This window comes from Leptonychotes weddellii, chromosome 5 (genome assembly GCF_054177405.1).
Source record: "Leptonychotes weddellii isolate Sample4059 chromosome 5, ASM5417740v2, whole genome shotgun sequence".
In the NCBI taxonomy this organism is placed as follows: domain Eukaryota; kingdom Metazoa; phylum Chordata; class Mammalia; order Carnivora; family Phocidae; genus Leptonychotes; species Leptonychotes weddellii.
In genome coordinates this window covers 98329441-98342751 of record NC_138373.1, presented here as the reverse complement: position 1 = coordinate 98342751, position 13311 = coordinate 98329441, and the positions used below count along the sequence as shown (strand labels likewise).

General features: G+C 39.1%; 1 protein-coding gene across 1 annotated transcript in view; it reads left to right on the top strand.

The window, feature by feature from the left end:
* Positions 1–10937, top strand: part of DBX2 (developing brain homeobox 2) — a 33093-nt gene extending 22156 nt beyond the window's left edge. Inside the window, exons 3-4 of the mRNA XM_006741307.3 lie at positions 3017–3204; positions 8633–10937. Coding sequence (XP_006741370.1) covers positions 3017–3204; positions 8633–8962 — 518 coding nt within the window. The 3' untranslated portion in view covers positions 8963–10937. The remainder of the gene's footprint in view (positions 1–3016; positions 3205–8632) is intronic.
* The last annotated feature ends 2374 nt before the right edge of the window (positions 10938–13311 follow it).

Below are 13311 nucleotides of genomic sequence, written 5' to 3'. Positions count from 1 at the left end.
ACAGAATTGTAAGTTCGCATACAATGAATCGAAAGAGCACCAATAAAAGTAGACCTTTGTAAAAAAATTAGGCTTGATTACATCCCAGGAGCTATGGCATTTCTGAGGAGATGGAAATGTTACAGAGCTGGAGGGAAAGAGAGAGAGGCCAGTCCTTCTTGCAAGGTGAGGATGAAACAGAATGAGGTGTAAGCCAGGGCTGAGAGACTCACTGGGAGATAATCTGTAGTCTTTTAGACAAGTAAAAAAGGAAGCTATCATATTACAGAAGTAGATTTGACAAGATTTATTAATTTTTGACATTTTTTCCCTAAACTACAAGTCAGATTGAGTTAGAATATATTGTGTAGTGTTAGGAGCATTTGTTTTGAAATTAGTTGTCCTGGGTTTGGAACTCTAGTCATGTACCCCTTGGACAAAATCTTCATTTTATTCATCTGTAAAGTGGGGAGAAGAATAGTATAACATTTGGGGCATAGGCTGGGCAGGATTAAATGAATTAATGCAAATCAGTGGCTTAACACAGAGTAAGTATAATGGTACCGAGTACTCTGTGTGTGTTTATTATTATTATCATGTCACACCCTGATTAAACATCTGCTACTGATCTTCACTACTATTGGATAAAGTCCCAAACTCTTGTAGTACTCTATGATCTGGCTCTGTTCCGCTCTATAATCTCTATGTCAAAGGTCCAGATGTCTTCAAGAGCCTGGCAGGTACAAAGCAAGCTAGGTGAGGCTGTGGCAAACTGAGGGCCACACATCCCATCAAAAGGGGACACCTGCTGTTCACTCTGGTAGCTCTTTGCTTTCTGGGAAGATGAGCCTAGTGTGGTTACCTTTGAAGAGATGTCAGAAACCTGGACTTCACATGAAATCTCCTAATTATTAAATGTGAACAACTACATCAGAATTCTAAGACCAAACAAAGCCCATCTGCGGGCTGGATATGGTTGCCATCTTGCCCCCTCTGCTTCATGCCCTTCCCAGCCTTGCAGACTGCTTAGTTTTCCTGCCATAAATTTTATTCCTTCATGCCTTAATGCTTTTTAAAAAAATGTTGAATATTATTGACACACAAGGTTACATTAGTTTCAGGTGTGTCACATAGTGATTCAACAAGTCTGTACATTATGCTGTGGTCACCACAAGCACAGCTGCCATCTGTCCTGATACATCACTCTTACATATCATTGACTACATTCTTTATGCTGTCTTCTATTCCCGTAATTTATTCATTCCATAAATGGAAGCCTGTATCTCGCACTCCCCTCCACTCATTTTGTGCCCCATCGTTCACCCCCCTCACCTTTGGCAGCCATCAGTTTGTTCTATGTATTTATAGCACTACCTTAGTGCTTCTAGACGTGCTAGTCACTCTGCCTAGCTTGGCCTTGGTTCTTTCTCTCTTGAACTGGATTGGTCTTTTAGACTTGGCTCAGCCTGTTTTCTCTGAATTAATTACTTCCTCCTTTGTGATGCCAGAGCACTTCATAAGATCATTCATTCTGTTGTAGTGCTTAAGACATTAATTTGTTTTTTATTTAGAAATAATTATTAAGCACCAAAATGCGTACCAGCTACAGCCATAAACTGGCATCCCTGTTCCCCTGGTGCCTATATTCCACCGTGATCTTCATGTCAGTCCTCCGATGAGAATGTGAGCTCATTGAGGGCAAGGACCATGTGCTGTTGGTCTGGTTTCCTCAAATAAGCTCAGTTATCCAGATACCAGGTATGAGTGTCCTCTTGCTGCTGTAACAAATTTCCACAAACCTTCTGTCTTAATACAAGCTTATTATCTTACAGTAATGGGGGTCAGAAGCCTGAAATGGGTCTCACTGGACTAAAATCAAGGTGTCAGCAGGGCCGAGTTCCTTCTGGAAGCTCTAGGGAGGAATTTGTTTCTTGCCTTTTCCAGTTTCTAGTGGCTGCCTGCGTTTCTTGGCTTGTGGCCCCTTCCTCCAACCTCAAAGCAAGAAGTGTGGCATCAAAGTCAATCTCTCTATGACTTCCTTTTTTCCCCTCTCTTTTCCACTCATAAGGACGCTTGTGATTACATTGCCCACCTGGTTACGCCAGGATACTCTTCTAATCTCAAGGTCATCTGGTTAACAGCTGTAATTCCATTTGCAACCTAAATTCCCCCTTGTCATGTCATGTAATGTACTTCTAAGTTCTGGGGAACATATTCACATAGGCATCTTTGGGAAGGCCATTATTCTTCCTACCATAACTGGGAAGCTAAATGAATGAATGAATGATGAATGAAACTCTTAGAGGGTGGGAACCAGTTGTGCTAGCCACAGAAGGCAGAAAAAGTAGTAAATACCTCTAACCTGAAGGAGTTGATGGTCAGCTGGATTGGGGAGTGGTAGTGCTTGGGGATCTTCCAAACCTCCCTTCTCAGATTGAACATCTCTGTCTCCTGCTGGCTTTCCCTGAAATCCCAGATTAAGGTCAGATCCTTGTTTTGTGCGCTCAAGGCAGCCTCCTTTGGAATATATCCTCACACTTGTGATGCTAGTTCAATAAATGCCTTCCACTAAATCTTATGGGTAATGCGTACAATAAAATGTATTCGTCTTGTGTCTCAATGTGTAACACTGAGCAGAGTGCCTGGCATATGGTAAGTGTTCAAAACTTTGTTGAGAGAAAAAAACAAATGAATAAATAAATGAAGAATTAGAGAAAAATGGAGTGTTTAACTCACCTACTATTCGTTCTGCCTTTGAGCTTTGTAACGTGGGACCACAGACTTTCTAACATGGCACCAAAATTGGGAGGGCGAGCATATATACTTTTTTCTCATTGGGGAGCCAAGAGTATATATCGGATTTCTCAATGGAGTCCATGACCAAAACCATGGAAGAAGCACTGCTCTGAGTGTGCAGAGTTCGGAGAGGAGATGATTTGGCCGTGGTACAGAGAAGGAAGATACTGTCCTGGGAAAGGCTGACGGGCTTCTCCTCACTAACGCTAACTGGGTTTTTGTACCTGTCTTCCCCCTCCAGGAGAAGAGAGTGTGCTGCCTCTCTTGACGCAGGACTCTAACTCCAAAGCTCGGAGGGGTATTTTAAGAAGAGCTGTTTTTTCTGAGGATCAGAGAAAGGCTCTGGAGAAAATGTTTCAGAAGCAGAAATATATCAGCAAAACAGACCGAAAGAAACTTGCCCTCAGCTTGGGACTAAAGGAATCACAGGTACTAATGAGCAGGAAGATGTCCACTGCTCCTGATTTCCAAAGGAATACAATGAAATCCATGCATTTGGCAATGTCTGTTGTACTAGGTATGGTGCTGGACCCTAAAGCGTTACTGAAATGATTTTCACAGTTGTTGAGTGGGTGGAAATATATGTCACAATTGCTATTTGAAAATAGGTCCATTTGCTGAGAGGTCTAGGTTTTTGCATGATTAATTCTCCCCAAATGAAGAGAACCACTAAGGATGTGGCATTTACATCATTAGTTGTTTGGTTTCAGAGAAGTAGACCACATAATCTACAAAAGCAGGAACCAATTTTCCTGTCTTTTTCTTCATTTCCAATCCAAAATCCAGTCATAAATGTGTGACTCATAAATACCTTCAAATAAGATTTCATTACTCTGCACTCTGAGCTTATGTCAAGTACAGTAAAGTAGTTTCATATTTGCAACACCTACAAACCTTTCTTACACATTAAGGTACTAGTATTTTATGACTAATCGTTTTATAATCACTGTATAAAATAAGCACCATAATCGTCCTCATTTTCTAGATGAGGAAGTGTAGGGAAGTAAACATGGGTCTGATGTCATGTAGTGAAGCTGCTTTGGAGCTGGGCTCTCACCCTAGGCAACTTGACTCTGGAGTTTGTGTTCTGTTTAACCTGGAGCTATCATGTATCGTTGTGTAGGATATGCACTGCACAAGGGCACAAGGGCGAAGAGGCATGGCAGCAACTGAAATGTAGCAGGTGCTCCGCCTGCCAAACTGGCTTTCCTGGTGCAAGGCTACATCCACCTGGATTTTTTTTTTTTATGTTATGTTAGTCACCATACATCATTAGTTTTTGATGTAGTGTTCCATGATTCATTGTTTGTGCATAACACCCAGTGCTCCATGCAGAACGTGCCCTCCCTAATACCCATCACCAGGCTAACCCATCCCCCCACCCCATCCCCTCTAGAACCCTCAGTTTGTTTTTCAGAGTCCATCATCTCTCATGGTTCGTCTCCCCCTCCGATTTCTCCCCCTTCATTTTTCCCTTCCTACTATCTTCTTTTTTTTTTTTTTTTTATTTTTTGAGTTAGCATAAAGGCATTGAAGGGCTAGCAGAGGCCCTGTGTAACTACCATGCTCTGCTGTTCTTCGCTCAGTACAAATGACCTGGTTTCTAACTTTGGACTTTATTAAACCAGTTATTTTTGGATGAAACTCTCCTTAACCTTGCTTCCTTTCCCTAGGGAAGTGATCTGTCCCCACCCCCCCAACTTTTTCTAGTTGTAGGAAGCAGTACATACTGTGGTAGAGGGTAATTGGCCTACATCAGCCCATCTGTGCTTTCCTCATTGTGTGGTACTACAGATCCCTAACCTCAGTTTCTCACGTAAAAAACAGGGACAAATATAGGAATTCTATCCAGGTCGCAGAGCAATTTTGCATATATGATAGATAAATCAGTAGCCATATCTTGATGGTCTGTGTGTGCAAGACGCTGTACTAATAAGTAGGCAGTAAGAGGGAGTGTTGATTAAGCACTGATTAAGATACACTCTGTGCATTTATATGAGCAACTGGGAAAACAAAGCAGAAGCTCACGAACGGTTAGATAATAATATATGATAACATAGGAGACATCACCTGGTAGGTTAGATATACTGCCAAATAAAGCAGTTAGATCAGTGGTCCTCAAAGTTATGTATCTCTCTGGAGATTTATGTTAATCCCCATGACTGATTCTTATACCCCTGGGGAGTCTAGTGAGGGAAGCGTCTCATCCTTAGAGGAATCGTTGGGCCTGACTTAGGACGCACAGAAGCTCAGTAGGGCTGGTCTGCATCCCACTGGTACGGATTAAAAAAAAACAAAAACCAAAACTCCAGAGTTGGTGTGGAGAAAATGTGCAGGTTTGGGAGGTTGCAGGGGACTCCTGGTTGAGTCAGAACTTGAAGTAGGTGTTAAAAGAGAAAAGATGGCTAGGTTTGATCTGACAGTGCTGAGATAGTGTGAACGTCTTTGATAGTACATATCATTTTCTTAAAAATAGATTATTGGAACGAGAAGGCAGCACGCATATTAGAGAACATTTTTATGAGGGGATGACCATAATCTGTCCATTCCAAGAAAACAAACTATTTTCCTATTTTGTATGTTACCTTCCTGTTCGTATTCACAGGTGCATAGTTTCACATAGTTGATTGTATTGTTTTTAAAATTCAAGTGCCTTGAGGAATGAATACTTTTTATGTTATCAAATTTGGTAAACATCTCAGAAGTAATTTCGTATTTTCTTATTTGCATATACATCTAATTACACAACACATGGTATTTATTATGGTAAATTCAAACAAAGGGGAAATTGGTAAAATTAAAAATGAAAATTCATCTCCTCCCCTTCCAACTCAACTCCTTAGTTATTACTGTCATTTATAAGTGGCTCTTGTTTGAATTTATTTGATGTACCACGTATTATCTTTAATGTAAATGTATATGTGTGTTGTATATGCACAAACACAGAGTAACACGAGCACTTGCACGATGCCTACCGTGTGTCCTTGCATTTGATGTCATTTATCCTCACAATGACGCTATGAGGTAGCTAGCTACTTTGATTATTCCTATTTTATAAATAAGGACCTAGAATTGAGACCCAGAATTGTGTATATACGTTTTTAAATAAAAACAGGATCATATTCTACATATATCTTGACTTTTTAAAGGAGAGTACAAATCACCTGTATAACCAACACACAGATCAAGCAGAAGAACCTTATCACTAGGCCAGTAGCCCCCTGCATATTCCTTCCTGGTTACCGCCTCCTCCTTCCAAGACTACCCACTATCCTGACTTCTAACAGCATAGATTAGTTTTGCCTATTTTTGTAGTTTATATAAATAGAATCATAAAGTACAAATTCTTTGGTATATATGACTTCTTTTCCTTAACATTATGTTTGTGAAATTCATTCATGAGGTTGCATGCAGCAGTCACTCTTTTGAGCTCATTGCCCTGTAGTATTCCATTACACTGTATACAACGGTTTATCCATTCTAATGGTGGGTGTTTGGATTGCTCTCAGTTTTTGGCTGTTATTCATATTATTTGTAGCAATTATTTCAGCTGTCATCAAAATATTTGGAATATTATGTTTAGTAACATTTTCCTGTTACAACCATTGCAAACTCTTCAGGTTTGAGTTTTTTTTTTTTTTACTATAGTAAAATAGATGTGACATAAAATTTACCATTTAAACCTTTTTTAAGGGTACAATTTAGAGGCGGTAAGTACATTCACATTGTTGAGCAACCATGGCTACCATCCATTTCCAGAACTTTTTTATCTTGTAAAACTGAAACTCTGTATCCATTAAACAGTGACTCCCCATTCCCCACTCGCCCCAGCCCCTGGCAACCACCACCTTCTGTCTCTATGATTTGACTGTTCTAGGTACCTCAAATGAGTGGAATCACTTGTATTGGCCTTCTGTGATTGGTTTATTTCACTTAGCATAGTATCTTCAAGGTTCATCCATATTGTATCATATGTCAGAATTTCCTTCCTTTTTAATGCTGAATAATAGTCCATTGTATGTATATACCATATTTGTTTATGCATTCACCCATCAATGGGCACTTTGGTTGCTTCTACCTTTTGTGAATAATGCTATGAACATGGATATACAAATATCTCTTCAAGTCTCTGCTTTTAATTCTTTTAGGTAGTTTGTGGCTTTTTCATATGTTTGTGGTGTCTTTACACAGAAATTTCTCATTTTTATGTTGGCAGCTCTGTTTTTTCTTTTGTGGTTTTAGTGTTTTATGTCAATGCTTAAAAAAAAATCTCTCTAAGACTGTAATGACAATCTCTCATAGTTTTTTTCTAGAACTTTTATAGTTTTGTTTTTGTGTTTAGCTGTTTCCATTTGGAATTTGTTTTGTAATTGTTGAGAGGTAGAACTTTTAATTTACGGTTTTCCCCAAATATGTACATTTGTTTCAATACTGTTGATTGTGAAGAAACTTTCTTCATGATTTTTTTTCATTGAGATATCACTCAAAAAATTCAAGGTCTACAGAAAAACTAAGGAAAGAAGAAAATAATGAATGTGATGAGAAGGGCAAGAATCACCAATGGGCACAAATAAAATGTCTTAGTGAAAACCCACTAGAAATACTTGGCAGGCTTTCTAGGAGTAAATGCCCACTGCAAATAATAAATGAGTTCATGACTAGAACCAAATGCTCTGGTGTGTACACATTAGTGCTGTTTTCTTATGAAAAGCCTTAACCACAGAATTATAACTGAGATGGCAGTCTTTTGGATTCACTTGCCTGGGGTCAGGTTCTTTGCAGCCATTTTGAAATTGCCAGTCAGGTTGAAAGAATGAAGGAATTGTTTTGCCATTCTGGAAAGATCATCTCAGATAGAAATTTTTCCTTCATTGGGAGAAACATTGGTTGGTAACACTTTAATAATTATTTTTTAAGGTAAAAACTTCCTAGTTTTTTGTTTTAAAAATAGAAACCCACTAAATTGTTCAAGCAAAGATGCAGTATAATGCTCAGGAAAACAATGTGATTGACTTTTAAAATATCAGGAAACCAGTTGTGAAGTTTTCTGATCAGGCACGGTTGACTATGCAGTAGATAAAGGGGGGAGTTAATAGTAAAGACAGACTCTGGTGGGGTGGGGCAGAAGTATGGCTCAAATTAGAAACCACCGTCATAAGCACTTTGGGGTTAATAATGATTGATTGTTATTGAGCCTAATTATTCAAGTTTGGTAAATCCTAGGAGTAATTAAACTTGGAAACTGAAGCCTGGAATTTATCAAAGCATTATAAAATGCATTCCTAATTTAGTTTTCCAGAAGTTCCTAATGAAATCTGAATGTTACAAGAGCCTGGGCCCTGGAGTGGGACAGTCATGGGTTCTGTTCTAAGTGCTTCCATTTTACTAGCTGAGTGACCTTGAACTGGTTTTTCACTCTGAACCTCAAATTTCATACATGTGAAATGAGGACTTGTTGCAGTCATCGTGAGGATCAAATTATGTAATCCAACAGCCTGCATGGCCTGACACCTCGCACAAAGTAAACACTATTACTAGCTGATAGCCTTTCCTTTGTGTGAATAATTTAGCATGGACTAAGTGATGTTTTAAACTGTTGAGTGTTAAATCAGTTTTGAAAGATGTCAGACTTGCAGGCTGTAACCCGCTTATCGCAGTCATTTTGTTTCATCAGTGTGGGGATATTATACTAAAGCAGTTGTTCAGATATTTTTGAAGGAGCCCAGTGGAAAGCCATAAGGACTTTGCTAGGCTGGCTCTCACAATAAGGTATTTCGTAGAAGGCATTACAGTTTACAATGCTGAAGTGAAGTAACATGGAGTAAGTGATCATTTTGTCCAATTATTTTGTCAATAGGTGAAAATTTGGTTTCAGAACAGAAGAATGAAGTGGCGGAATTCCAAAGAGAAGGAAGTGCTTTCCAACAGGTGTGTCCAGGAAGTAGGCCTTCAAGAGGATCCCCTCTCAAGGTCTGCTCTGGGACTCCCTTCTCCGTGTCCCTCACTCTGGGAAGTCTCCCAGCAGCACTCGAGTCCAAGATGGAGGGAGAATTCGCCAGAACCTTCAGAAAGACTCATCCAACAGAGTTCAGGGGCAGCGGTCCCAGAAGCAAAGTCACAGCAGGGTGCCTTGTATTTGTGTTCGGAAGATGCTGGAGACAAGGGTGTACTTACTGGGGCAGTCTGAATGGAAGCCTTCCTCTACGTTAATTTAAAAAGATGCTTAACTAATAACATTTGGACTCTAAAACCAGCTAGCTTGTGCCTCATCAGTGCCTAAAAAGTAATACCTTTGGAGTGATGCATGAACTAATGCTTTAGGAAACCCTCTCAATTGCTCTCTTGTTTGGCTCCCAGACTCAGGCTTAATTTGTAAGTGGAGTAGAATCTCCCAGAAAGTACGAAGGAACTGAAAAGAATGAGAGTTATAGTTGGCTCAGTCCCTGCTCTGAGTATGTGTGTATATATGTGTGTGTCTCTACGTGTGTATATATATATATAAATACTCATTGAAATACATTAGTAGGAATTAGTTCCTCTTTAAATATTGCACCAAGCAAATTCATTTCCTTTTATATTAGGAAAAACCAACTATTGACCGAATGTTATTAATTTTCTGAAAATAATGTAAAATTTGGATTTTGGTCCAACGTGTTTTTTAAAAGTTCCTATTTTCTGATTTCTTTCAGTCTCCAGCTATAAATGAACTTAACAACTCAGCTCAGCTACCCTAATCGAATGAGCCACTGTTAGATACATACCCTGAAAGTCTTTATTTAAAAGTAATCCAACAAGAAAACTAGAAGAATTTCTGAATGAAACTATTAGGACCCTTAATTTTCCAAGTGTCTGGACTTCATCAGGACATCATTGAGGGAGGTACCCGTTTAACTAATGATTATCTTTTGATCTCTTCTCTGTAAGGATGGGCCTTAATCAAGGTTTGCAAAATGAAATGCCTTTAAGGGCCTGTCAGTAAATAACGGGCGTGGCCCACCTAAAAATATTTGAGTTTAATAATTTTAAAAGTATTGTGTTGGGCAAATGAAACATCTCTGCCAAGCAGTTTGTGACCTCCGGCCAAGACTTAAAGAAGTGTCACAGTTCCTAAAATGTTCCCAACTGGACTTCAAAACACAATACTGTTGGAACTGGTAGTGGATTTCTGTTTGCACTTCTAGTTATAGACTCAATTTTCCACTTAGGTGGTATACACTATATATATTGGGTTATTTTTATGTATTAACAAGCACCACACAGATGTTTTGTGTGTTTTGTTGTTCCTGAAATAGTAGTGATATAAAATTGCATTTCTGGTAACGATTTGCTTAATCTAGAAATTTTTATTCCAGGTCCAAGAAAAAATTATGTTTCACTTTGAAGGAAATGAGGCAGAAAAAGGAAATAATGTGGTTTTGAACTAGGTTATTATTAATCTGTGGACAAGAAACATTATTAGAAGTTCATGGTGTGGAATTTTGTTAGACAGCTGCGTAAAGAGAGTGGCTTCTAATTTGCTTACATTCCTAGTTATAGACTTTGAGGCTTTAGCGTTTAAAGAAGGTAATATCTCAGAAGACAACAGTTTTAGTCAGCATCAGGTAATGATTTTGTCTGAACATGATTTGAATTGGGGTATGCTAGCCTGTGTCTTGATCACGAGATGTTTTACTTAAAAGTCCTCTCGGAAAAAGCTTGTCTCAGTGTCTGTGGGAAAGAGGAGCAGGGATCTGCTGACAACAATTTAAAATTTAAAACCCGTCTTAAAATGATTTATAGTATTGGGTTTTTTTTTCTTGGTAGAATGTTAACCTCACCTACATTTATTGGGTCTTTTCTATGCACGAGAGACTGTGCTAAGCCTTTAGGGTGAGTTAAATCATGGCAGTCCTCATGACAGTAGCCCTAGGAGGTAGGCACTGTTACTGTCAGGGTTCTGTTACCCAGACGAGGGCGAAAGGCCCTTGTTAGGGTGGTGGCCCAAGGTCATGAGGTTAATAAATGGGATTTGGACCCTGGCCATCAAGTTTCAAATCTTGAAATCATACCAACCATATGGGGGTGCATACCGCTGTAGAATGTATTCACCAGCTATGGGATGCATTGTAAGACATACGTTTTGGGGATTGCGGTAAGATTTATTAAAGAAATTCAGAAGCATATTGTACTTTATGATCTCTTACTTGGGGAATGGTTTTCTTTCCAGTGTTCTCTTCTCTATTAACTTTGAAGTTTAGGGAAAGTAAAGAATTGCAAAATCCTTCAACTATGAAGCCTCTATAGAAAATAGTCCCATAGGAGTGTTTAAGTGAAATGAAACTATTTTTTTTATCACTCACTGCCAAAAATTTTGAAGTGCTTATCTATGGTTAATGTTTCTTGAGAATAACCTGAAGATCAAACAAGAGCAACCTGCTTCATGGCCACCTGATAAGCCAGGTTTTAGATGTGGGCTAATTGGTGCTTAAATGATCTAACCCCAGACTTTCACACCAAGCTCTGAGACTCAGCAGAGGCTTTTCTCTCTGTAAGGTTGGCCTGATAGTCAAATATATACAAATAAATATTTTAATTGGTTTCTACTCTGGAATGCCTTAAGGCTTAGGAAAAGTATACTTTAGATGAATATATTAGGGATACATAGGAAACACACACAAATGCATACACTTGGTGCACATACATAAGCCTGTTGTGCCTTCCCTTTGCCTTCTTTGCTTGAATTACTTGAGGGAACTGCTGAGCTTGATATTCTAATTGACAAGGGTCTCCCTTCTCTCTTAATTTGTACTCTGCCAACTCTCTCTCTACCTCCCTTCACCTAAAATACATACACATGTATTTTCCTCTGTTCTCTAGATGCAGATTCCTTTTCTCCATGTAGTCACATATTAGTGTATTTGTTGTCTGCTTTCCAGGCAAATTGAGCTCTAGTAAGCACCGGAACCAGAGAAGCCTGGAGGCGAAGGTATTTTTAAAATTTTTAGAAGACATTGTCATGTGGATTTTTAGGCAGATGAGAAGAAAAAATGGTTAGTGCCATCCTCTAGCTTTTACAAAGATAAATATTTTATAAAGCTAAATATAAAGGGTTGGAAGTATATAGCAGGGTAGGCCTGATCACTGGGTCAGGAGACAGTGAAAGCCATGATCATTGATGTTGAAAAGGCAGTTCTATTTTCTTAGTGATGCCGTGGGTTGAATGGGGAACCCAGTTGCTTAGTCCAGTGGTTCTCAGACTTTAAAAATCCATACATATGAACCTGCCATACCTTCCAACCAGTTTTGGGTATGTGCTCAGATTTGTGCATATACTTCATACATTCTCTTCAGCCACACCTCCCACTCCACCCTCTGAGAATCATTACACATGTTTTTCTCTTTTCAAATATAAAGTCATAATTAAATTTGCTCATTCAAGCCACCCATGTCCTTTCTGGCCCCTTTCATTCTGCATTCTGATGCATTTTTTTTTAAAGCTACACACTCGCCAACGTGTTCCGTGACCTACCCCCTGATGCCCAGTGATTTCTTCAAGCTCTGCTGGCCTTTAGTACAGAAGGCTCATTCCACTGTGTTGATAAGCCTGTTAGACCCTGCCTCTGCAGTCATCTGAAATCTACAAAAGTACTTTTTCTTTCTGGATTTCAACACTTATTGGGTACTCAGTGTGAGGCACTGTCCTAGGCTCTGTGTAAACAAATGTGAGGGAGAACGTGGTCCTTGTCCTCAAGAAACTTAGAATTAGTCTTTTTGCCAAACAACTTTTGATATATTCTATGCTGTCGGTAACCGGACCCAGTAAATTTGAAGCAAAAAATAATCTTCTAACATCCTCCAAAACCCCCATCTCTCCATGTGAGGTTGGGGGGAGTGATACGAAGTTGATTAAGTGCTCCACTATTCAGAAAAATACAAGCTACCTGGCATCGTTGGTTTTCTCTCTCTCCTCCAGTCAGGCCACGTTGGTCCCAAGAGGAGTCAGAGCCCGAGGGAGGAATTCATTATTCTTTTGTTCATAGTGCATCCGACCCTCTACTTTGGTCTTTCTACTTTCTCAGCCTCAGATCAACCTGTACCCATGGTGGGTGGGAACAGTGAAGGAAAAGCAAATAACACAAGTGAGGTGGGAAATCAGGATAAGTATTCTCGAATATATAAGGAAGTTTTGCAGAATTAATTTATATCCTTTATCAACCATCTCTGAAATAAGCAACTACCTTAAGAATGTTGGACTAGCCCCACAAAGATGGTTCTTATCTTCCAGCTATTATTTTGGTTCTGTTACATTGTTATTTTTGGTTGTAAAAGTTATACACGCTCATTATGAAGAAACACATTTGAAAATATAGCTAACAAAAATACGTGTGTAATTCCATTATTTGGAGACAGCCAACTTAGCTCTTTTGTGAAAAATTTTCACTTTGAATGTATGTATATATAAAGGTGTGTATGACTAAACAAATTTGGATCACAGTATGTATCCAGTTTATCCTGCTTTTTTTAACTCAACTTTTTACAGAGTACATTTCCCCATGC